We start from the raw sequence: 23609 nt of genomic DNA, 5'->3' as shown, positions 1-23609 counted from the left end.
TGTATCTATGCCTGAATATGGGACGCTAGGTTGACACCCATTCGGTTTACACTCATGGACGGACATTAGGTCGACATGACCAAAGTCAACATGAAAAAAGGTCGACATGAGTTTTTAATGGGGGTTTTTGTGTCGTTTTCCCCGTCAAGTGACCAGGAACCCCAATTAGTGCACCGCGCCCCATTGCATGGCGAGCGAGCTGCGGGCAAGGTGCCTCGCTCCGCTAGCACTGCGCTCGGCACAGGTTACCATTCCCAATCGTAGTCCACGTGAATCGTAAAGTATTAAAAAGTCCAAAAACCTTTTTTCATGTAGAACTTGTTTGTGTCGACCTGTTTCTAGTGTCGACCTATTTCTAGTGGGGACCTATCCACTGTCGACCAATGGGTGTCGACCTAATGGGTGTCGACCTAATTGGTGTCGACCTAGAGTCCGGATATCCGATGCCTCATTGCTTGACTTATGTGTTTATTATCTTTATATCAGAAAATAATTTCACCCCTTTACAGCTAGGGGCAAGTGGGACTCGCTTTGCAGATATATACCAGCATCAAAAAGGTGAGTCCCACTCATCCACAGCTGCACACAGGGTCCAGTAAGTAAATACTCACCGATCACCTTTCCTTGGAAGGAAAAGAATAGGGCCAGTGACATCATTGCGCACATGCATTGAATTAGAGATGTGCAGAGGGCACTTTTCGTGTTTCGGTTTTGGTTCTAATTCCCCGCTCGTGTTTTGGTTTTGGGTTGGTTTTGCCAAAACCACCCTTTCATGTTTTTGTTTTGGATCTGGATGATTTTTGAAAAAAACATAAAAACAGCTAAAATCACAGAATTTGGGGGTAATTTTGATCCTACAGTGTTATTAACCTCAATAACATTAATTTCCAGTCTATTCTGAACACCTCACAATATTGTTTTTAGCCCAAAAGGTTGCACCGAGGTGGCTGTATGACTAAGCTAAGCGACACAAGTGTGCAGCACAAACACCTGGCCCATCTAGGAGTGGCACTGCAGTGTCAGACAGGATGGCACTTAAAAATACTAGGCCCCAAACAGCACATAATGCAAAAAAGTAAAAGAGGTGCAATGAAGTAGCTGTATGGCTAAGCTAAGCGACACAAGTGTGTGGCACAAACACCTGGCCCATCTAGGAGTGGCACAGCAGTGTCAGACAGGATGGCAGATTTAAAAAATAGGCCACAAACAGCACATGATGCAAAGAAGAAAAAGAAGTGCACCGAGGTTGCTGTATGACTAAGCTAAGCGACACAACCACCTGGCCCATCTAGTAGTGGCATGCAGTGGCTGAATGTCGACAGTGGGCCGCAATTTTTCAGTCCACTGACAGCATCTCCTGCACGCCCCTGTAACTTTTCAAAAATTCTGCAATTGGTGGACTTATACGGCAGTACCCCTGGACTAATACAGCAGTACCCCTGGACTTATACGGCAGTGTCAGACAGGATGGCACTTTAAAAAACCATGCCCCAAACAGCACATGATGCAAAGATGAGAAAGAGGTGCACCAAGGTTGCTGAATGACTAAGCTAAGCGACACAAGTGTCCGGCACAAACACCTAGCCCATCTAGGAGTGGCACTGCAGTGTCAGACAGGAGGGCAGATATAAAAAAAAGGCCCCAAACAGCACATCATGCAAAGATGAAAAAGAGGTGCAATGAGGTTCTGTATGACTAAGCTAAGCGACACAAACAATTGGCCCATCTAGTAGTGGCATTGCAGTGTCAGACAGGAGGGCAGATGTAAAAAAAAGGCCCCAAACAGCACATCATGCAAAGTTGAAAAAGAGGTGCAATGAGGTAGCTGTATGACTAAGATAAGCGACACAAACAATTGGCCCATCTAGGAGCGGCATTGCAGTGACAGACAGGAGGGCAGATATAAAAAAGGGCCCCAAACAGCACATCATGCAAAGATGAAAAAGAGGTGCAATGAGGTAGCTGTATGACTAAGCTAAGCGACACAAACAGTTGGCCCATCTAGGAGGGGCATTGCAGTGTCAGACAGGAGGGCAGATATAAAAAAAAGGCCCCAAACAGCACATCATGCAAAGATGAAAAAGAGGTGCAATGAGGTAGCTGTATGACTAAGCTAAGCGACACAAATAGTTGGCCCATCTAGGAGGGGCATTGCAGTGTCAGACAGGATGGCACTTTAAAAAACCATGCCCCAAACAGCACATGATGCAAAGATGAGAAAGAGGTGCACCAAGGTTGCTGAATGACTAAGCTAAGCGACACAAGTGTCCGGCACAAACACCTAGCCCATCTAGGAGTGGCACTGCAGTGTCAGACAGGAGGGCAGATATAAAAAAGGGCCCCAAACAGCACATCATGAAAAGATGAAAAAGAGGTGCAATGAGGTAGCTGTATGACTAAGCTAAGCGACACAAACAGTTGGCCCATCTAGGAGGGGCATTGCAGTGTCAGACAGGAGGGCAGATATAAAAAAAAAGGCCCCAAACAGCACATCATGCAAAGATGAAAAGGGTGCAATGAGGTAGCTGTATGACTAAGATAAGCGACACAAACAATTTGCCCATCTAGGAGTGGCATTGCAGTGTCAGACATGAGGGCACTTAAAAAAAATAGTACCCAAACAGCACATCATACCAAGAAGTAAAAGAGGGCAATGAGGTAGCTGTATGACTAAGCTAAGCAACACAAGTGTGCGGCACAAACACCTGGCACATCTAGGGTTGGCACTGCTGTCCCACTGCACTAATGGTGGATACCGGACGCACATCTAACACCAGCATAGTTGTTATGGCCTCAGTAATCCGCTTTGCAGCAGGGTATATATATATATATATATATATATATACGGCAGTATCACTGGACTGAATTATACATCAGGATTACTGGAATTATACGGCAGGATTACTGGAATTACACGGCAGGATCACTGGACATATACGGCAGTACCACTGGACACATACGGCAGCACAGGGACACCACCACTGGACTGATGCAGGACAACACAGCACCACTGCAATGGACTGGGTTTACATAGCAGCACTGGACATATGGCAGCAGAGGACACCACTGTGATTGGTCACTGGACTGACTGATGCACAGGACACTACCACTGGTCTGATGCAGGACAACACAGCAACACTGTAAGGGTCTTATTATACAGCAGCACTGGACATTTGGCACAGAGGACACCACCACTGTGACTGGATTGATGCAGCACAACACACCACCACTGAACTGATGCAGCACAACAGCACCACTGGACAGCACTGGACATATGGCAGCAGAGAACACAACCACTGTGACTGGACAGATTACACATCCTCTCTCTACACTCTCCAATGCCGGAGTGAAAATGGCGGCGACGCACGGGTCCTTATATGGAATCCAAACCCTGCGAGAATCCGACAGCGGAATGATGACGTTTTGCCTCATTCTGGTTTCCGAGTCACGGGGGAAAACCCGAGCCTGACTTGGAACCGGGCTCAAGACGTGAAGTCCGGTAGGGTTCGCTTCTCTGAGAACCGAACCCGCTCATCTCTAGCATGAATGCATCACAGAGAGTCTGAAACGCCTAAAAACAGTAGATACAGTAGGCAGAACCCAGTGATAAGCTCCTACAGATCTGGGGATTGAAAGTTTGAAAGAGAAGGGTCCCCCTTTCTAACATTGGAGCTTTAGTAGATATTGGGGCATATATACCAACGAGTGATAAAATTTGTTGTGGATGATAAAACTTAGTGCATATGATAAATGGTGCACCAGCCAATCAGCTCCTAACTGTCATGTGTTCAGCTCCTAACTGTCATGTGTTTGAAAAATGACAATTGGGAGCTGATTGGCTAGAGCATTATTTATCATACACAACGAGTTTCATCGTTCACAACAAGTTTTATTACTCTTTGATAAATTGGAACTATTCTTTGGTGATCACTTGTGTGTTTACAAAGACAGGCTATGAGACTGAAAGCGCTGCTTGCTCCTCTTCAATGTAGAGGTGGGACACAGTACACATCATATGCAAACTGCCCTGTCTCTCATACCCCTTTCAGACTGCCTGAGACGGGTCGCACCGGGAGCCTGAAACGGGAGCTTCCAGTGTTCGACCCGTCTCAGGCTCCCTGCCGCCGCTGACTGCAACCCGGCATATTGCCGGGTTGGTGACATCAGCAGTGATGCGGCCGCCCGTACATAGAGAGTGAACGGGAAATGGGTCGCATCGACCTGGCTTCCGTTCACACCGCACAGTGAGCCAGGTAGAACATGTGTTCAACCCTGCTCATGACAAGGGTTGAAATACCGGGTCACTCGACCAGGTATTTCAACCCTAGCACCTTTCAGACCGCACATGAACACAGGTTATGCACGTCCATGTGCCAATAACCTGTGTTCAGAGGTGGCGGTCTGAAAGGGGTATCAATAAGTAATAATTGATAAAATAGCAGATTTACAAACATCGCAGGATATTTGCGATTCTGCCTATTCTAGAACATGCATTTTCTTTCCAACAAAGGCCACATACCCACAGGCATGGCGTCTATGGTTTTTAAGATGTCTGTGGGGGAGATTGACTAAGGGGGAATTCAGTTAAATACGGTAAATGCACCCGCAAAAAAAGGGACTTTACTGCAATGTTTTCCTGGATGGTGGCATCGGGCAATTCAATTGCGGCCACCTTTTTATCGCGGGTGCACTAAGCAATTTTCACACATGGATCTGGTGGAAAAAATCCCGTATCCATGTGTGTTCGTGCCCGCAAAAACGGGTTAGTTATCAGGGTTTTTTATCTTCTGCCTCCAGCAGGTAAAAAAATCCCCGAAGCTGTTGGGGCTAATTGAATTAGTCGCTGGGGGTTAATTAGCGCAGTGGCTAATTAAATTCCCCCCTAAGCTTTAGAGAGTGATAAAGTGGAGAGAGATAATGTACCAGCCAGTCAGATCCTAACTGCCATGTTACAGGCTGTGTTTGAAAAATGTCAGTTAGGAGCTGATTGGTTGGTACTTTATCTCCGTCCACTTTATCACTCTCCAAGGCTTAGTACATACCCCCTTTGTAACTTATGATTTTACTAGCATTTAAGAGCTGAAAGCAGGCTTAACCAGTGCATTTAGGAAGTAGTAAACACAAAAATAGCGCACAGTGGTCCTGATTCTGGATCAAGTGGTATAGCGGTCATTTCTTGTGGATTTCAGCATAATGCACATGCGCGAAAGAAAGATATTGGCGACTGTACATACAATGGATCAGATCTATTGATGGACCACACTTTTCCGTGAAATGGGCTTTTCTGGGTGGTAACTCGGCGGAGACCATGAGCTTACAAAGAACAGCCCCATTTAGTGAGATAGTCAAGGGAGTATCATGGGCGGGTTATACAACTTCCATGCGTGATCTTAGCGCCTGGATGAAGATAGGACGTCTGTTTCCAGTGGATCTTTTGCACCTAGCATTGGACTGGTTCAGAAACTAATGATGAAACCCAGGTGGTGGGATAGTCATCCACTTTCAGTGCCATGGATTTTATGCACACTTTGGAGGATCTTCACTTGCATTTGAAAGTGAGTAGAATGCCATACCCGACAGAAGAGCGGCCACAGGATCAATATGTTCTGGAAACTGGAATGCTCCTGGAACACTCCCCATGCTAGTAAATGCGGTACCAGGGTTATTTGGCACCAGATAAAATGCTTTCCAGTGTCAGACTCGTTACTGTACATCCATTTCACTAGTGTTCCAAATACTCTAAAATGCGGTATCCGGCCTTTAGGTCGGCATCACTTTGGTCAACACTCATTAGGTCGACCACTATTGGTTGACGTGGTCACTAAGTCAACATGGCAAAGGTCTACATGAGTCTTTCATTTTTTATCTTTTTTTTTACTTTGTCATACTTTATAATCCACGTGGACTATGATTGGGAATAGTAACCTGTGCCGAGCACTGCAGTAGTGGTGCGAGGCACCTTGTCTGAGCGAAGTGAGCCATGCGAGGGGACACGGTGCACTAATTGGGGTTCCCAGTCACATTACGAAGAAAACACCAATTTTTTTCCTCAAAAACCCTTTTTGACCTTTTTCCATGTCTACCTTTTTCCAAGTACTAATGACCGTGTCGACCTATTTCAGGCGTCAACCTAGTCAATGTCAACCAATAGTGGTCGACCTAATGACTGTCGACCTAGTTACTGTCGACCCAACGATCCACACCCCTAAAATGCATATAATACACACAATAAATGTAGTAGGGGTCCAAATTCACACTTATGAGGGAACTTAATTAACCTTGGTACTTTACTGCGGGCTAATTAATCCCCCGGGGGCAAGCAAAAAAAATCCCCGATAACCAGCCAAATTTTCGCGATCGTGGCAGCGAAAACACATAGGTCTTATCACAGATTATATGTGTTTTCAACCAAAAATAAATAATTTTTCAGGTGCGAAAAAGCGTATATATAATAGTGTGGCAACCTTCAGGGCGCCACCGGGCCCGAAGCATGCGCGTGCTGTCGGGATTCTGGCTGTCGGGTTCCCGGTGTTGGTCTCCTCACCACCGACTTTCCGACCGCCGGGATCCCATACTGATCCCCGTGATACAAGCGGATCAAGTAACGCACTCCTGGCTGCAGTTCTATCACTTACGATTATGCTAGGCAAGTGGTTAATATAAAAAATTATATCCTATAGAGAATGAACTTTCATAAGAAATCATGGTAGAAAATTACCAATTATATATTTTGAAACATCTCTGACTCTAAAATCCAAAAAGCATTAATAATATGTAAGGTAAGTGAAAAGTGTAGACCTTCAAACACTGGGTGATGAAGGGGAAGGTGAGGGGAGTCCAAATAGTTTTAATGCTGTTGCTGGGTGGAAAGTAATGACTGTTCAGTATAGAATCTTGTCTAAAGCCAAAAGTTGGGTTAGCTATTATCCTGGAAAAGGAGTTGTCAGCTTTGTATGGATCCTCATTTACAATTCAAGAAGAAGTCGGACGATAAGGTCACCAGGAAATCCTGCCTGACAAGTAACCTTTACGTTCTCACCCGACGTGTTCACATTTTGATGTAACAGATGAACACAGTCCAGTAGCCCTTATTAGGGATACATTACAAAGATACAGAGCTCTACCTCCTTATTGTTCTTTGGTGCTGCCACCTATGTATGGGTGTCATGTTCAGATGTTCATGACACATCAGTCTAGGCAGAAGGGGCATAGAATATTTTTAGAAAGATTGTTGTTTTTTTTCACAAACAGAGCAAACATTCAGAGCTATGATTAAATAAAGCCTGTATGAGCCTGTTGTGCTATTACTTTGTGGAGATACACCATCTAGTGGCAGCATAATGTAGTACATCTCTTTTTGTAAAGCTGCAGCAATGTTACTTATTCCAACCAGGATTATGTAGCCGGCCCCAACCCCGAAGCGACCCTGATCAGACTGGCTGATTGCTAGGTCGCTGAGGTCAGCTGTCACCTTTCCTATGCTGTAAACGGGTCCGGGTTGCATCCAGTGATCACTTTTACACCAAGCCACGACCCGGATTTACCCAACAATAACCCAGGTCACAAGGTCGGCGTAAAAGGGGTATAATATACAATATGGGTAATTTTTGTCTCACTGACAGACAATATATTTACATGCACCAATAAAATATTTCCAGAACATGGTCATTAGAATATTTCCTTCACTTTTTTACACCATATAAACACTTTATAAACAATTGATGCAAAGTTTTCTGAAACATTGTATCGGCTTATTTTACATATTGGAAATAGTTAAGAATATATCTTTTTCTTAAGATATTACTTAAACCAAGAAAAAATAATTACTTAAACCAAGAAAATAATTAATAATTTTCTGTACCATAGTTTCATAATTAGCTGCCAACTGGACACTGTTCCCTTTGCATTCTATTTACGATGTTCCATTACTCTCAAGTGTAAGAGAATTTGCTAGGTCCCTTTCATTCCTGTCTTCTAACAAACCCCCTGATTGTCATTACCAGAGGTGTGGGCATTGACAAGAAGCCGGAGTTGCAGCGTGTTCTTGAAAACCGAAGGCGAGACAAGATCATCCAGCAGAAGAGAGAGGAGGAGGAGAGCAAAAAGCTGCAGTCTCCGTTTGAACAGGAGTTGTTAAAGAGACAGCAGAGGCTTGAACAGGTACTTATTTCTTTGTGCATCACACATTCTGTATTAATACAGTCACTCAGAGACCTGTGGCTCTCCAGCCTTCACCTGGCATGCCATGCTGGGACTTATAGTTTCATAGCAGTTGCAGCATAACAGGTCACTTATTTTTGCATACAAAACAAATAAATTATTTTTATTTATCTATTTAACTTGCCTTGTAAAACACATTTTGGTTCTATGTTATTGTGTACTTATCTCCACCATCACCTTTAGCAGTCTGACTTTATGTAGGTGGCCACCCCAGCCTCCTTACTATGCTAGAACCTGCTAGTCATCGAGAGATGCAGACTCCAGTGCATCGACCTAGAACTGAACCAAATTACCGATTCCACCTCATGCATCCTGGAAAACCCAGGTGATGTCACCATCAGAGATAAGCACAGTCTTAGGCTCATGTTATTGCTTAAAAAAGAGGTTCTCAAACACAGTCCTCAAGGCGCCCCAACGGTCCAGGTTTTAGGTATATCCATGGCTCAGCACCGATGTGTAAATTGAATTGACTAAGGTGCTTATTAAGTCACCTGTGGCCAAGCATGGATATACTTAAAACATGGACCATTGTGGTGCCTTGAGGTCCGCATTTGAGAACCTCTGGCTTAAAAGCCTATGTTATTGCTTATAAACATATGTTCTTGTGGGGGGAAAAAACCTAGCAGCAGCTCTAGCAAGAAAAAGAAAAAATTCAATGTAAAAGTGTTAACAACTTTCACAGCAGACAAACGTACATAAAGACACTCTTTATTGTAGCAGATATCTCACTGATAGTAGATAAAGAGCACTGATATTTCTGACCGATTCAAACACAAAGCTTGATACTGTTTTTCAAGAGAAGGGCGAAATAAAAATAGAGAGAGGGAAGACTAAAGGCGTATGCACACGGTGAGATCCTTGCTATGCCCGATTTTTGCTATGCGATTTCCCTTGAACTCCCCCAGAGCCCAGATAGAAAGTACAGATAGTCAAAGTCTGTGCTATTTTGTCTATGTACGATTTTATCTCAGTGCCAATTTTGACTATACTTTGTACTAGATAGTACACTAGATGGTCAAGATTGACTTGTCTGCACAGTCTATCTAGCCTTGCGATACCGACCCCACGGGAGTGCGCATCGGGATCGAATCAGTATCGCAAGCTGCCTAACACCTTGAGATGTGCACTAACTTTCCTTAAGATTTTGACCAAAATCTTACAGATTTATCTCACCGTGTGTACACACCTTGACTTTCCTTATGACAAAAAGTGACAGGAGGGGCAGGTATATAAGAGCACCTAACCCCCTTCCCCCTCTCAACCAGGGCTGATGCTGGATTCCACTGCCCGGGGTTAGTGTATGTACTTTGAAGTCTCATTGGACACTTCACTGCACCCGTGCTGATCTCCCAATATTTTTTGCCCACTGGTAGAGATTGCGGGCTACATGCAGAAGCAGCCAGTATTTACTCTGCATGCAAAAATATGTATGTTTTTGCTTCCCTTTCATTGCAACATGGTTTGTCCAGGTGCACAGTTACTGGCTCTTTCTTACTTTATTGCCAAATCAGACTCAGTCCATGGGGTAAATTTACTAAGATGGGAGTTCTATTTGAGATGGGATGTTGCCAATAGCAACCAATCAGATTCCAGATATTATCTTATAGAAGGTGCTAGATAAATGAGAAGTAGAATCTGATTGGTTGCTATGGGCAACATCCCATCTTAAATAGAACTCCCATCTTAGTAAATTTACCCCCATGAGTTAATACTGTTTTTGTTTCAATTAGCTTGAAAAAGAAGAACAGGATCCTAAAGAAGACAGCCACGCCCCAGAGTTTATAAAAGTGAAAGAAAATCTGAGAAGAACAGCAACGCTGCCCAGCGATGAGAGAGTTGTGTAAGATTTGCCAACCAGGAATTAAGTTGTATGTGATGCTGAATGTCGGACGACACCTGGGCACTTGTGTACTTGGCTGACATTGCAGATATGACTTTGTAAGGAATTGTCCCTCATCAAGACAGCAAAACACCTACAAGATTGTATCTACAGCAGTGATATAACACCCTGTACTTATCTGCCACAGCATTGAGTAGACAATGCTTTGCCCTAGCGCCAGTGGACATATCTTCATGCATGTGGCTGTGGAGGATCATAGCTGAGCAGATGTGTTGCCTACTGTGTCCTCACCCCAGGGCATTGCTGAGTTCCAAGTGACTTCGGAATGAAGAGGCATGAGATTCTTTGTAGGTCATCATTGAAATCTGCGGCATGCAAATCCAGTGACGATGGGGTATCCAACAGAGAGCCTAGGAAACAAAACACATACTTATCAGTAGGCTGGGTTTACTGCATACATGTTCTGCATGTCCTATACCAAGATACGTGCTGTGAGTGTTACAAAATCATCTGTAACTGCTATGTGAGGTTTCACATGACCAGAAAGAGCACCTTTGTTGTAGCGTTACCAGCCCATGATTAGTCCATCCTATTACCATATTAACACAATGTGGTATGACCTGCATAAACCGACCACAGGATCTTAGTGAAGTCCACTCATTTGTTTTGCCTTGCTGATGAATAGTACAAGGACGAGTCTTCTTTCTCTGACCAGTAGGGGGAGCAGTGAGGATGCCTAGTGTGGTCTACAGTCATACTATGACCAGATGTTGCTGAATTTAATTTGGGGTGTACATTAGAGGATTTCTCAGGCATTGCTAAAGCCAGTATGTAATCAAGCCTTAATGATATAAAATTAAGAAATATCAGTAAAGAGGAAGGATCATCACGAATTAATCATTACAAAGTGATATATCATAGCAAATTGTTGTTTCACTGCCCATTATAAGTCAATATTCAGCCCTAGATTTGCTTCTTTTTCATCAAGATAATTAAACTCAATAATAATAAAGAAAAAGGTATGGGTGCTGAAATGGATATTTTGGTGGTACTCCAAGTAGAGCTATTCAGGTGGAGCAAATTATTCCTGGAACCTTAAAAATATTTTTGGGGCACCCAGTACAAACAACTCCTGGATACAAAACAAAGTTCCCTGGCAGTTTTGGGTGGATTATATATATATATATATATATATATATATGTGCTAGGGGGTCACATGACCTCTTTCTATCTCATGGAACAGGGGATGATGAATTATTTGTAGAAATTCCACCAGTGAATACATGTTTTCTCACAGCTGTGGTTCTCACGGGTTCACTACGATATGCCGGCGGTCGGACTCACACTATTTCACTATTTTATTCTCCCTCCAGGGGGGTCGTGGACCCCCACGAGGGAGAATAAGTGTCGGTATGCCGGCTGTCGGGATCCCGGCGCCGGTATACTGTGCGCCGGGATCCCGTCAGTCGGCATACTGAAGACCACCCGTTCTCACAGCTCAGTGAGGTTTCTTCCCAATATTTTGGCATTTTTTTACTTTCAAACAAAGCTATATGCACATATGTTTGTATATGGGAGAACATGGGAGTTTAGTGGCATTGGGATAAATGTATGAAACAGTGATGAGAGGAGAAGTGAGCCAGTGGAGAAGTTGCCCATGACAACCAATCAGCTACTCTGTATAATTTTATAGTATGCAAATTACAAATGTTACTTCAATGCTGATTGGTTGTCATGGGCAACTTCTCCACTGGCTCACTTCTCCTCTCTTATCACTGCTTCATACATTTACCCCAAAGGGCCTAATTCAGACCTGATCGCTCCTCTATGAATTTGCAGAGGTTTGCGATCAGATAGCCGCCGCCCAGACAGAGTGAATAGCTGCCCTGTGCAAGTCTGCGTACGCCTTGCGAAAATCTCTGCGAAAGCCGGTCAGCTGCAAAGCCGTTTGCAACTCACTCACCATTGAATGTTTTTTCCAGTCTGTGCAATGTGTGTGCAGCCCAGGACCTACTCCTACAGTGCGATAGAAGCAGGATGATTGGGGCTGGAGCTGACATCAAACACCCTCCCTGAAAATGCTTGGGCACGCCTGCATTTTTGCTGGCACTCTCAGAAAACATCCAGTTACCACCCACAAACGCCGGCTTCCTGTTAATCACCTTGCGTACACCTAGCGATCAAAAAAGATGCTGGACACATGCGCAGTCGATCGTTCAGTCACCTTGCGAATTTGCACAACAGCAATCCGGTCTGAATCGGGCTCAAACTTTTGTACCACTTTGCCTGTGTGAAATCTCAGCTTAAAAGATAACTTGGGGAACTGTGAGCAAGTTTTCTCTATAGCAGCAAACAATCAGAGTACTTATGTCATTTCTATAACAGTTTAGAAAATTAAAGATAATGGTGGAGATTTATCTATCCCTTGACAGAGAGAAAGTAGAGGCAGAAACTACCAATTAATCCGCTCCTGACAATTTTCAAATAAAGATGTACTAAGTAGTGAAAAGAGTGGATAAGTGAGCCAGTGGAGAAGTTGCCCATGGCAACCAATCAGCTGCTCTGTATAATTTTATAGTATGCATATTCTAAATGTTACTTCAATGCTGATTGGTTGCCATGGACAACTTCGCCACTGACTCATTTCTCCACTCTTTTCACTGCTTAGTACAGGCATGTCCAAACTGCGGCCCTCCAGCTGTTGAGAAACTACACATCCCAGCATGCCCTGACACAGCTTTATCATTCTCTAACAGCAAAACTGTATCAGGGCGTTCTGGGATATGTAGTTTCACAACAGCTGGAGGGCCACAGTTTGGACATGCCTGGCTTAGTACAACTCCCCCACAGCCTGTCACATGGCAGTTAGTAGCTGATTAGCTGGCATCTCTCTCCAAGGCTCCATTTCCCAGAATATCTGTTTGGTCCTTTGAGCTATGGCACATTGGTGTACATTGTAACACGTTAATTAATAAGCCAGTAGTTGTGTCATAATTAGGGAAGTAAAAATGAAGTAGTCTGATGACTGGTAGGTAGTACAATGAAACTACTCATCATTGATCTTCCAGACGTATTTTGTCTGTTTCCTCATTTAATGATCCTTCCCTTTTAGTGATGTGGCCCGATCACATTATGCTTTACTCCTGTGCAATTAAATAGAACATTTATTTTGGCGTCTCTTTGATGCCGGCTATTTTTCTATGTAGTCTTCTAATCAAATTAAATATATAGACATAGAGTATTTGCTTACAGTTTATTAAATACAGCACAAAGTATTTTTTTAATGAGGTAAACTGGACCATTGATATATTCATTTTGCCCACAGTTGCTACAATGAAATTCTAAGTTGCACTTTATGTACTAATGGGATTATTATAATTTTATCCCCATAATTGTACACTGAATACTCACAGACAAACTTTTTCAACTACTGAAATATTATCATTGTTAGAATTGATTGGTGATTCTAGAGCTAAATGATAAATCTACGCAAACTTGAAAATGTTATTTTTTTGTGTAATTCAGGAAGATATGCTTTAATATAAAATGCTACTGACCTGGGGTCCATGCACAATAAATCAGCTTTAGTGTGGGGATTATGGGCAGGCCTGATTCATGTTTGTAAAACCCATTTCACACCGCACAAATAACCCGGTATATTGACATGGTCGACACAGGTTGCTGTGCTATGTGAAAGGGTCACGCCAGAAATATCAAGCGACCCGGTACTCGTTCACTGCATAGGGAGAGGCGGAGCAGAGATGATGTCTTCTCACAGCCCCGCCTCCGCTCCCGCCCCCTATTCCGGCTCCGTCCCTGCTCCCGGATAGCAACCGGGTCGGGATGGGCGGTGTGTAGGGTCCAATGCCGGCTTCCACCTGGGAAGGGCCCGTCTCCAATTCCCGGGTGGGACCCAGCATTGCGATCTGAGAGCAATATGTGTAATGTAAAAAAATCATGTAACTTTGTTTCTGGAACAAACCATGTTGCCATCCGGTTAAATACTGGATGGTTTTGTATCTCACAAATGTTAGACAGCTTTATGCATTGCAATTTAGATTTCAGTTTGAACACCCCCACCCAAATCATAATCTCTCGCACATGTTACATCTGCCCCACCTGCAGTGCAACATGGTTTTGTCCAGTTGCTTGTCTTTTTGCTTTACTTACATACATGAATCCAGCCTAGTATCATTGGTGCCAATGGTAGTGCAATGTCTTTCTCTCTGCACATAAGGCAGGCTTCTGTGACTTGCTATTTATAGCTGACAGGATTCCGTCACTGGAAACCTCAGTGTTAAGATAAAGGGGTACATTTACTAAGCAGTGATAAGAGCGGAGAAGTGAGCCAGTGGAGAAGTTGCCCATGGCAACCAATCAGCACTGAAGTAACATCTATAATTTGCATACTATAAAATGATACAGAGCTGCTGAATGGTTGATGGGGAAATTTCTCCACTGGCTCACTTCTACGTTCTTATCACTGCTTAGTAAATGCTTAGTAAATGTACCCCTAAGAGTGGTAACCAGATAAGTAGAATTATGTAATATAGCATCATTTTATTGAATTCCATCCAAGACAAAATGGTTGGGTGTTTGCTGGAATTTGCCATTAAATTTTGTATTGGGTGTTATATACAGTAGTAGCAAATGTCCAAGAACCCAAGATAACCAATCAGAAAGTTGCTTTCACTGTATAATTGCACTTAATCACAGCAAAATGTTGATAGGTTGCGCTAAGCACACTGTACATTAGTATTGTGTTTATTAAAGTTGGTCCAAAGACATCCTGGCTATGCATGTGCCATGATGCTTGTAAGTACAGCAAATGATGGCTTTCCCGGCACAGCTACCCAACACAATACTGCAGTCATCAAGGAAAGGATCTGTACAGTACTTAGAAACTGAAGTAGAAAAGCCCTGTAACTGTTAAAAGCTGCAGCCTTATTGTATTTTATCTACCATAGATATCCTGATGAGAGTAGAGTAACCCTTGTTTTTGTACACTTATTACATTATCATATAATAGAAGAACGTATATATCACAAGTTAGTTGTGACAATGACCAAATTGTGCATAATGACAATGTTATCTTGTTCATCTTATATTAGCCAGGTATACTTGGATAAGGTCTCAGTAAAATGGACACTCAAACAGCCTGAGAGAACTCATTTTCCAAAGCAGTGGATAATTATCAGGCATTGGGGGAGATGTATGAAGCAGAGAAAAGAGTGGAGAAGTGATACACTGGTGAAGTTGCCCATGGCAACCAATCAGCTTTGAAGTAACATTTATCAAGTGTTTGGTTGCCATGGGCAACATCTCCACTGGCTCACTTCTCCACTGTTTTCACTGCTTAAGGCAACCAATGAGCTTGTACCTATTATTTTATAGAATGTACTTGATAAATGATAACATAAAAGCTGATTGGTTCTATGGACAACTTCTCCGCTAGGTAACTTTTCCACTCTTTATACTGCTTGACTCAACTCCCCTGTAGTTCTTTTGTGCAGGATTCCATTCACCATATCCTTATGATCTGGATAAATCCCAAATAATCCTGGATTGGGAGAATTCATATTATTTACTAACACAATGAACTCATTTAAAGCTGAGAAATAACCTATAGATAACATTCAATATAATTATCTTTTATTCCATCTATTTTCTCTTACTATTAGTATAACATTTCTGAAATCAGGTTTCCAATTCCTACTGCTAGCAAATCAATACTTTTGAAATGTCAGGTGTCAGATATAAGGTTGACTGAGCGTAACTTGAGCAACCACATCAGGCTGCCGTCAGGTTTCGCTGTACACTCTGGGTCGACATTTTAAAAATAATCTTTATTTTTTTATATCTCATTTGACGCGATGGTTGGTGTGTATTTAAAAGAAAGTTTATGTTAACATAGGTGCCTTATTGCCACATCATGAACAGGAGCATTTTATAAAAGTTTATCTTTCTACAGATCCGCAGCTTATTTTTTTCTCTAAATAGTAACTTGAGGGCAAAAACTTGAAGTAAACATAATTGGTAGTCAGCCTAATAAGAGGGAATTTTCCATCGAATAGGGTAAGTAGAATTAACACTTAACAACACTCATTACAATTTTGCTTCTAGCTTACTGTTAATAATTGACATGATAAAAAACCTGCCGAGAGTGCTAACATAGACCAAGCCACTTGTGTTAATAACTTACAGACCCTAGCAATCAAGTGCATGCACACAGATCTGCAGCCACATTCTATGCTTGATCTGCGTTTTTTTCCATTTGCAAAGGCAATTTAAACTCCCACTCATTCAGCCTCAACAGGACATTGTTATTGCAATGCAAGCTGAACACTTGCACACTGATTCAATTGTTTGAAAAGTCAGTTGGGTGTCTGTTTTTTCCTATCTCATAGACAGGGGAAAAAACAGGCACCCAACCGACTTTTCAAACATTTGAATTCCCCCCAAAATGTTCAGCAGCATTTAATGATCTTTTTTTATCTCAGAAGTTCAAATCTGTTTTTTGTATATTAGCATTTTAGTTGTGTTAGTTTAGCTTTACAGCTAAATGTCCTCCCACAAGAAATCTTACCTCTCTATTCAAATTCATTAGCTAGTAGAAGATCTGAGCAGTTTTAGACACTAAACCATTCCTTACTATTGTTGTATTTGTTTATTGCTCTGTCCCCACTGACTGACAAGGGCACAATGGAGGTAGCTGTCAGGACTGAAAACAGAAATCTGCCATCAAAATAGATACAAATAGATCAGAATGATGTAAAAAGCTCTTCTGCACAATGGGGGTATCCAATTATATCCAATCAATTTTCGGCGGGTGAAAAAACGGACGGATATCGCGATTAATGATCGAAAATGGACACATGATCATGCTAAAACACATGGGGTCGGGGACTTCTGTGTTATCGCGGCTGAGGCATTTGAAGCATAATCCGCGGTAAGTGTCGGCATGGGGGGAGGGTAGCCCACCGCATTTGGGCAAGTAGTATCACCCCTGGCGATACAATTAGCCCCCATTATATATTTTAATAACATTTTTTTTATGGAAAAGCACACAACCATTTTCACTCCACTAAAGGACATAGCTCTGTCCTTCTATCTCACTTTGCACCTTCCAGTAGCTCTTCATCAGAGAAGCGCATGTTTATGCATATTATTTTATCTAATGTAAAAAAAGCTTTAAACATACAGTAGTGCCACATGTAAGGAATACAGTCTTGATGTTCACTCGCTCCCATGATTAATTCAAGCCATAAGTGAAGCTAAGCCAAGCAGTATTTTAGGAGTAAAACAGAAACGTTTTATTTAGTGAAGTTGTGATTCTCTAGGTGTAGGTTGGAACTTGTACTTGATGTGACAGTTATACTTCTGCACAGTGCAACCATTCTGATTTTCTATCTCCTTGCAAATATAGACGCACTTCTAGCTTTTGGTGAAGTTACTTATGAGTGGCGCAGTGGCACGCAATTGTAACACACTATTTGGTATCTGGGTAAACAGGTGAAAAATGCAGGCATTCTGTGGTGCGCTGCCAGTGTACCGGGAAGAATATACAATGGAGTGCGATTTGCACAAACCACTGCTCTGCAATTTTATTTTTTTAACAAGTTTATTAAAAGCTAAATCACGAAAAATCATAAGAAACCATTGACTATCATCCATAATGTACAGTAATTTGCTAATCTTATTTGTTCACGCTGCATATTTACAAAAACACCCCTACCCACCCCCACCCCCCTCACCCCAGAAAAAAAAAGATTGCCAAATGATCAATGCGCCCCTGGCTAGTCAAATTGCTCAAACAGCATGCAATCTGAGCAATATGTTCTACCAGAACATAATAAAGAGTCAATTTTGTATTAAGCTGCCATCATTTAACATTGAATGTAGGAGCATATACATATGATTCTGCTTATGTAATGAGGATATTATAGGGGCAAATTTATAATAAATCAGAAATAATGATGGAGACACATGCTAGTGGGCACATGCAGTGTAATAAGTGGGCAATATTCTTAGTGCCTTTGTCACCAATTCATTTAGATGGCCCCAATTAATAGGAACATGTTATTAGACACGTTATTTATTTCACAATGAATATTGCGTGCTTCATTTTTATTAAATATTACATTGTAAGAGCAATTCAAATTTTATTTTTTATTTATTAATAATTGTCCCCTATAATAAATTAAATGAATAATCTTACCCCATAAATATATTAATGTTTGGGACTCTTAATTAAGTTAATTAGCGACAACTCAATACATATGTTTAATGTGTGTCTTTATTATGTTTGGCTAAACAGACAGAGGTAATGTCACCCTATTTGAGCTATCTTACTTGCCATAGTCATTTTCTGTTTGTTTGTTTGTTTGTTTGTTTGTTTGTTTGTTGGCTCAAATAGATGATGATTTTGTACTTTCAAACCATCCACAAATCACGGATATCTGCATTTTAACCATCCAGATCACTGCGTATTAACTCTGGACATTTGTAGGCCAATACTGACAGGAATTTATGGCGAGTTTGTACTCACAGCTACTGCACGTCATTACATTACTCCTTTTGTATGTGAAGTCATGTACTGTATACAGTAGTCATTGCTGTTTTGCTTTGCTCTGCCATCTACTGGTTAGATTTATAATTGCACAATGGCAGAAATACGATTACACTACTGGTTTTATTTGCATTAAACTAGAGGTTCCCAAACTCGATCCTCAAGACACCCCAGCGGTCCAGGTTTTAAAGATATCCATGGCTCAGCACAGATGGTTAAATCAAATTGACGGAAGTACTAACTAAGTCACCTGTGGCCAAGCATAGTTATACTTGGGGTGCCTTAACCACTTGCCTGGCATGGTCGCATCAGATGCGACCATGCCTGCAAGTGCTCTATCTGACTTGGTCGCACAGGATGTGACCAGTCAGATAGAGTGTGTTAGCAGCGGCAGGGAAGATAAACTTCCCTCCGCTGCTACTGTCAGAGGGACCGGAAGGTCCCACTGCCTCCCTGCACTCTCCCCCTGTGTCTGCCCTACTGCCGATCACTGCTGATCAGTCAGCACGGCAGGATCCCCCCCTCCAGCGGCTGCAGACAATGGCAGCCGCTGGGAGTGTAAATGAACCCTCCCAAGCCACCCCCAGACCCTCCGCCTGTATACCTGCAGGCTGTCCCGGCTTTCAAAATGAAAACCGCGATGGTCGCAATGTTCCGATGGTCGCGATGTTCCTGATCGATGTTTGGAGAGAAAATATATTTTTTCAAAAATATTTTTTTCCCTTTTTTTAACTAAAATCATTTGGGATAGGATTAAATTCATGTTCTTCACCTAATTCACTCATAAAAAAAACCCGACAATTTCAGAGCGGTTTTCGGCGAAATAAATCGTCACTTAAGTGGTTAAAGGACAGGTTTGGGAATCTCTGCATTGATGGAATGTTTAAGTGGCATCCAAACATTCATTAAACAGCATCAGTTATATACACTAGCTTCACCATAATGCTTTAGCAGTTTATTTGCAGTCAGGCAAGATTACATTTTACCATGATCATATAACAGTATTTGTCCTTTAGAACTATATTTTATTAGCTGCTCTGCACAATATTTTATTGTATTATTTATGATAAGCTATGGTGATTGGGATTTTTTTTCCTGTTTATTAGCTGTAAAGATCAAGGAATAAAAGGTCAAGGATTGCAGTATAATTTACCACACTTCTTATTATGATGCTGTTTATTGTGGTGCGGTTTTGGTTTCTTGATCAAACTTGTAATATTATTAACTATGTTAAGCAGAATATTCTTTTTGTACCTGTGTTCTTTTATATTGCTTGTTTTTGTTTTGTTCATTTGTTGTTTTTTTAAAGATAGAGCTGTGTAATAGTATTTTACGTTATTCAGTTGAATTACTATTTACATGTGTTTTTAGCGAAAATAGGCCCTTAGTTTATAATGTACAGTCATATCTTACATAATACTATTGTCAATATTTCAGTTTTGATAATAAATTCCACCTTATGTTACATTGCTACAGATTTTAAAACTGATTCCTGAGCAGGGGACATCTATTTAAGCACATTTTCCTGAAACAGTACAGAACAGGGGAAGACATTTGTGGGTACACACTGTATAAAATTACGTATGGGCATTATCTATCCATCTTGTGGCTTGCTGTGGTAATTGAACCAACAGCCAATACCATGTATATTCATCTTATATGCCTTTTGTTTTTGCTTATAAATGAATAGTTGTCTGTGGTTAAGGGCTCACCTCCATAAACCTGTGGTTAAACTGCACTTTTTTAAAGTAACAATGTATTTTTTTGTAATTTCCCTTAATATCTCTGCCTTGTATGGAACCATTGAATTATTAAAAAATAAAGAAATATAAGAATGTATTTAATCAAAACGTTCAGTTAAATTATTTTAGATACGAATCGTCCAGGGCGTCAGTAGCACAATACCTGGGGTTCTGTTATCAACTAGCATCACAGTTCCAAGATTATTCGCCCTGCAGTGCCAGTAACGATCACTTACCCAGGACTCATCGTTTTGGAAAGGGTTAAAGGATACAGCTTTCAATGTTCTAATTGGAAAGTTGGAGAAGTTCAGCTGAAGCTGTCCAATTAGAACCCCTCTCACTTGGGTGGAAGAGATTGAAGAAATTAAACGTAAAAATTTACCTGAAGTCCATATTAAACCTAAAGTTCACCTACTGAAAAATTGTTTCTAATACTTTTGTCCTCCAGGTACCATCAGACAAGGGAAGGAAAGGGAGGGGGGCTATTTAGGGAGCTGTTTGTCGAAGGATCTGCGACTACCGCTGCGTATGAGTTTTTATGCAGTTGCTTGGATTTGCAAAGCTGCCTGTGGGCGTCGCAATAGAAATCCAGGCGTTTGTGTAATTTGCATATTTTTGCATATACGCTGCGCATGGTTCACAGCTGTGAATGCATTAGTGTACAGATCTGATCCAGGCCCTATATTTTTTACAAGTTCCACAGCCTGACTTTGGAATCACTCAATTTTAGAAAACAAGAGGGAAATGTACTAAAGGTCGATCACGATAATTTTAATCAATTTAAAATAGATGAAAAACTATCTCAATCGATGTTGGGCTTCAGGGTCTGAAACACATTTGCTAACAGGTGATTTTTTTATATTCATTTTTAAATATTAAGAAATGTGTGTTTTGGCCTTGGAAGTACAATATCGATTTTGATTGATTTTAAATCGATCAAAATCACCCTTTAGTAAATTTCCCTACATGTTTCTGTGGGCGATTTATTTGCTTATTTTTTTCTACATGTTTCTGTGGGTGACTTATTAGCTTATTTTTTAAGTATTGACAAAAAGCTAAACTCGAATGAGAGAGGTGCAATACTTTCACATTGATACTTCACCCCCAACATCAGTCTGTTATACAGTATATACAAAACAAAGGAAATGTATTTATATAAAGAGAGGGAAAAGAAGCTCCTTTTGTACAGACTAAAACAAAATCACCAAGTAGGCGCACGGTACCAGTGATGTTGATAAAAACACAATTTATTAACATAAAACCAATAACAAACTGATTAAAAGACACAACACTACACAGAGCATATAACTGAGGTATTATACCTTATAGTTCACACATAAAGTGTATAAATAAGTGAAAGGGACACTAATATGCAGGAGGACCCGTCTCTGTAAGATAGGGTTAATCTCTCACATTAATTCCATATCAGACAGTTTAAATGAAAAGGAAGTCCTGTAAACTGATGTAATTAGTGTTTGTGACCATAAAGGTGTCCAGATTTAAATAGTGTTTCCTTGGAGCAAAATAAACCAGCCGATTAATGTTACTCACTGAGACGTAATGATCTCTTGCTGTACGGGATAAATGGTTAAGAAACCGCTTGTTATCACCCTGTGCATGGGTGAGACATCCGTCAGCGGTATATTCAGATGAAAGCCACTTCTTTCTGTGCAGCACCAGTTGCCTGTATTAGATCACCATACAGATCCTCCAGCTTGCTGAGCGACGCCCGGCCGGATCATTCACCGGTAACTTGTAACAAACGGCTGCCTCTTGAAGAAGCCGCCTGAGGTGCGGAGAAACGCGTTGAGGGTACAGAAGTAAGGGCCACACTTGACCATTAAGTGTCCCACGGAGCACGACATCCATCACTTTCAGCCGTTTGTTACAAGTTACCGGTGAATGATCCAGCCTGTGATTCAATCACTCCACTCTAACTCTCCTTGCATTTGGAACATTGTTACCTCCTGCCCGGCCGGGCGTCGCTCAGCAAGCTGGAGGATCTGTATGGTGATCTAATACAGGCAACTGGTGCTGCACAGAAAGAAGTGGCTTTCATCTGAATATACCGCTGACGGATGTCTCACCCATGCACAGGGTGATAACAAGCGGTTTCTTAACCATTTATCCCGTACAGCAAGAGATCATTACGTCTCAGTGAGTAACATTAATCGGCTGGTTTATTTTGCTCCAAGGAAACACTATTTAAATCTGGACACCTTTATGGTCACAAACGCTAATTACATCAGTTTACAGGACTTCCTTTTCATTTAAACTGTCTGATATGGAATTAATGTGAGAGATTAACCCTATCTTACAGAGACGGGTCCTCCTGCATATTAGTGTCCCTTTCACTTATTTATACACTTTATGTGTGAACTATAAGGTATAACACCTCAGTTATATGCTCTGTGTAGTGTTGTGTCTTTTAATCAGTTTGTTATTGGTTTTATGTTAATAAATTGTGTTTTTATCAACATCACTGGTACCGTGCGCCTACTTGGTGATTTTGTTTTAGTTGTTTCACTTTCAGGAGGCCGGCTACCTCCTTACCAAGTGGCTGCCATTACCAGTGCTATATTTGCACGACCCTGTTCAGCGCCTTAAAACCTTTTTTCTGTTTCCTTTTGTACAGAACCTTTTTTAAAAAAATCATCAAATGTGCAATTAAGTATGTGGATGGCCTTGTAGCTAAAAATTGTAATTATGAGGTCTGTTTGCTAAGCCTTGGAGAGAGATAAAGTACCAACCAATCAGCTCCTAACTGCCATGTCACAGGACGTTTGTGTGAAATATGACAGGAGCTGATCGGCTGGTACTTTTTCTCTCCACTTTATCTCTCTCCAAAGGGTTTATTTACTAAGATTCGTGTTTGTGGCGAATTGGTGGGAGTTCGAACTCAAATTTTATCGGTCGTATTTTTATGCAACTTTTTTAAATAATTTTCTGGAATTTACTAAGCTGTCAAGTTTAGGTTTTTCGTATTTTTCGATGTCGATGTTATTCGTGTTCTTTTCACTAAATTTTCGGCCGGATTAGTGTTTCTCGGCCGAAGATAGTTTTTTTTACGGATTCATAGTTTTCATTCGCGGCAGTGTTTTAGTATTTTGCGGCCGCATTTCCACTTATACTTTCGTTTTTGTCACTCGAACATGATTGGTTGTATTTCACATGTAGGAGTGTCTGTCCGGCCAGAGCCGGCCTTAGCTATAGGCAGGCTAGGCATTTGCCTAGGGCA

General features: G+C 41.5%; 1 protein-coding gene across 3 annotated transcripts in view; it reads left to right on the top strand.

Moving 5' to 3' along the window:
* FAM107A (family with sequence similarity 107 member A) overlaps positions 1-20468 on the top strand; it is a 555305-nt gene extending 534837 nt beyond the window's left edge. For all 3 annotated transcript variants that reach the window (XM_063940886.1, XM_063940887.1, XM_063940888.1), the window contains 2 exons: positions 8004-8160; positions 9951-20468. In XM_063940886.1, the coding sequence (XP_063796956.1) occupies positions 8004-8160; positions 9951-10064 (271 nt within the window). In that variant the 3' untranslated portion in view covers positions 10065-20468. The remainder of the gene's footprint in view (positions 1-8003; positions 8161-9950) is intronic.
* Positions 20469-23609: the final 3141 nt, after the last annotated feature.

This window comes from Pseudophryne corroboree, chromosome 9 (genome assembly GCF_028390025.1).
Source record: "Pseudophryne corroboree isolate aPseCor3 chromosome 9, aPseCor3.hap2, whole genome shotgun sequence".
Taxonomy (NCBI): Eukaryota; Metazoa; Chordata; class Amphibia; order Anura; family Myobatrachidae; genus Pseudophryne; species Pseudophryne corroboree.
The sequence above is the reverse complement of the archived record's forward strand: the minus strand, read 5'-3'. Positions and strand labels throughout refer to the sequence as shown.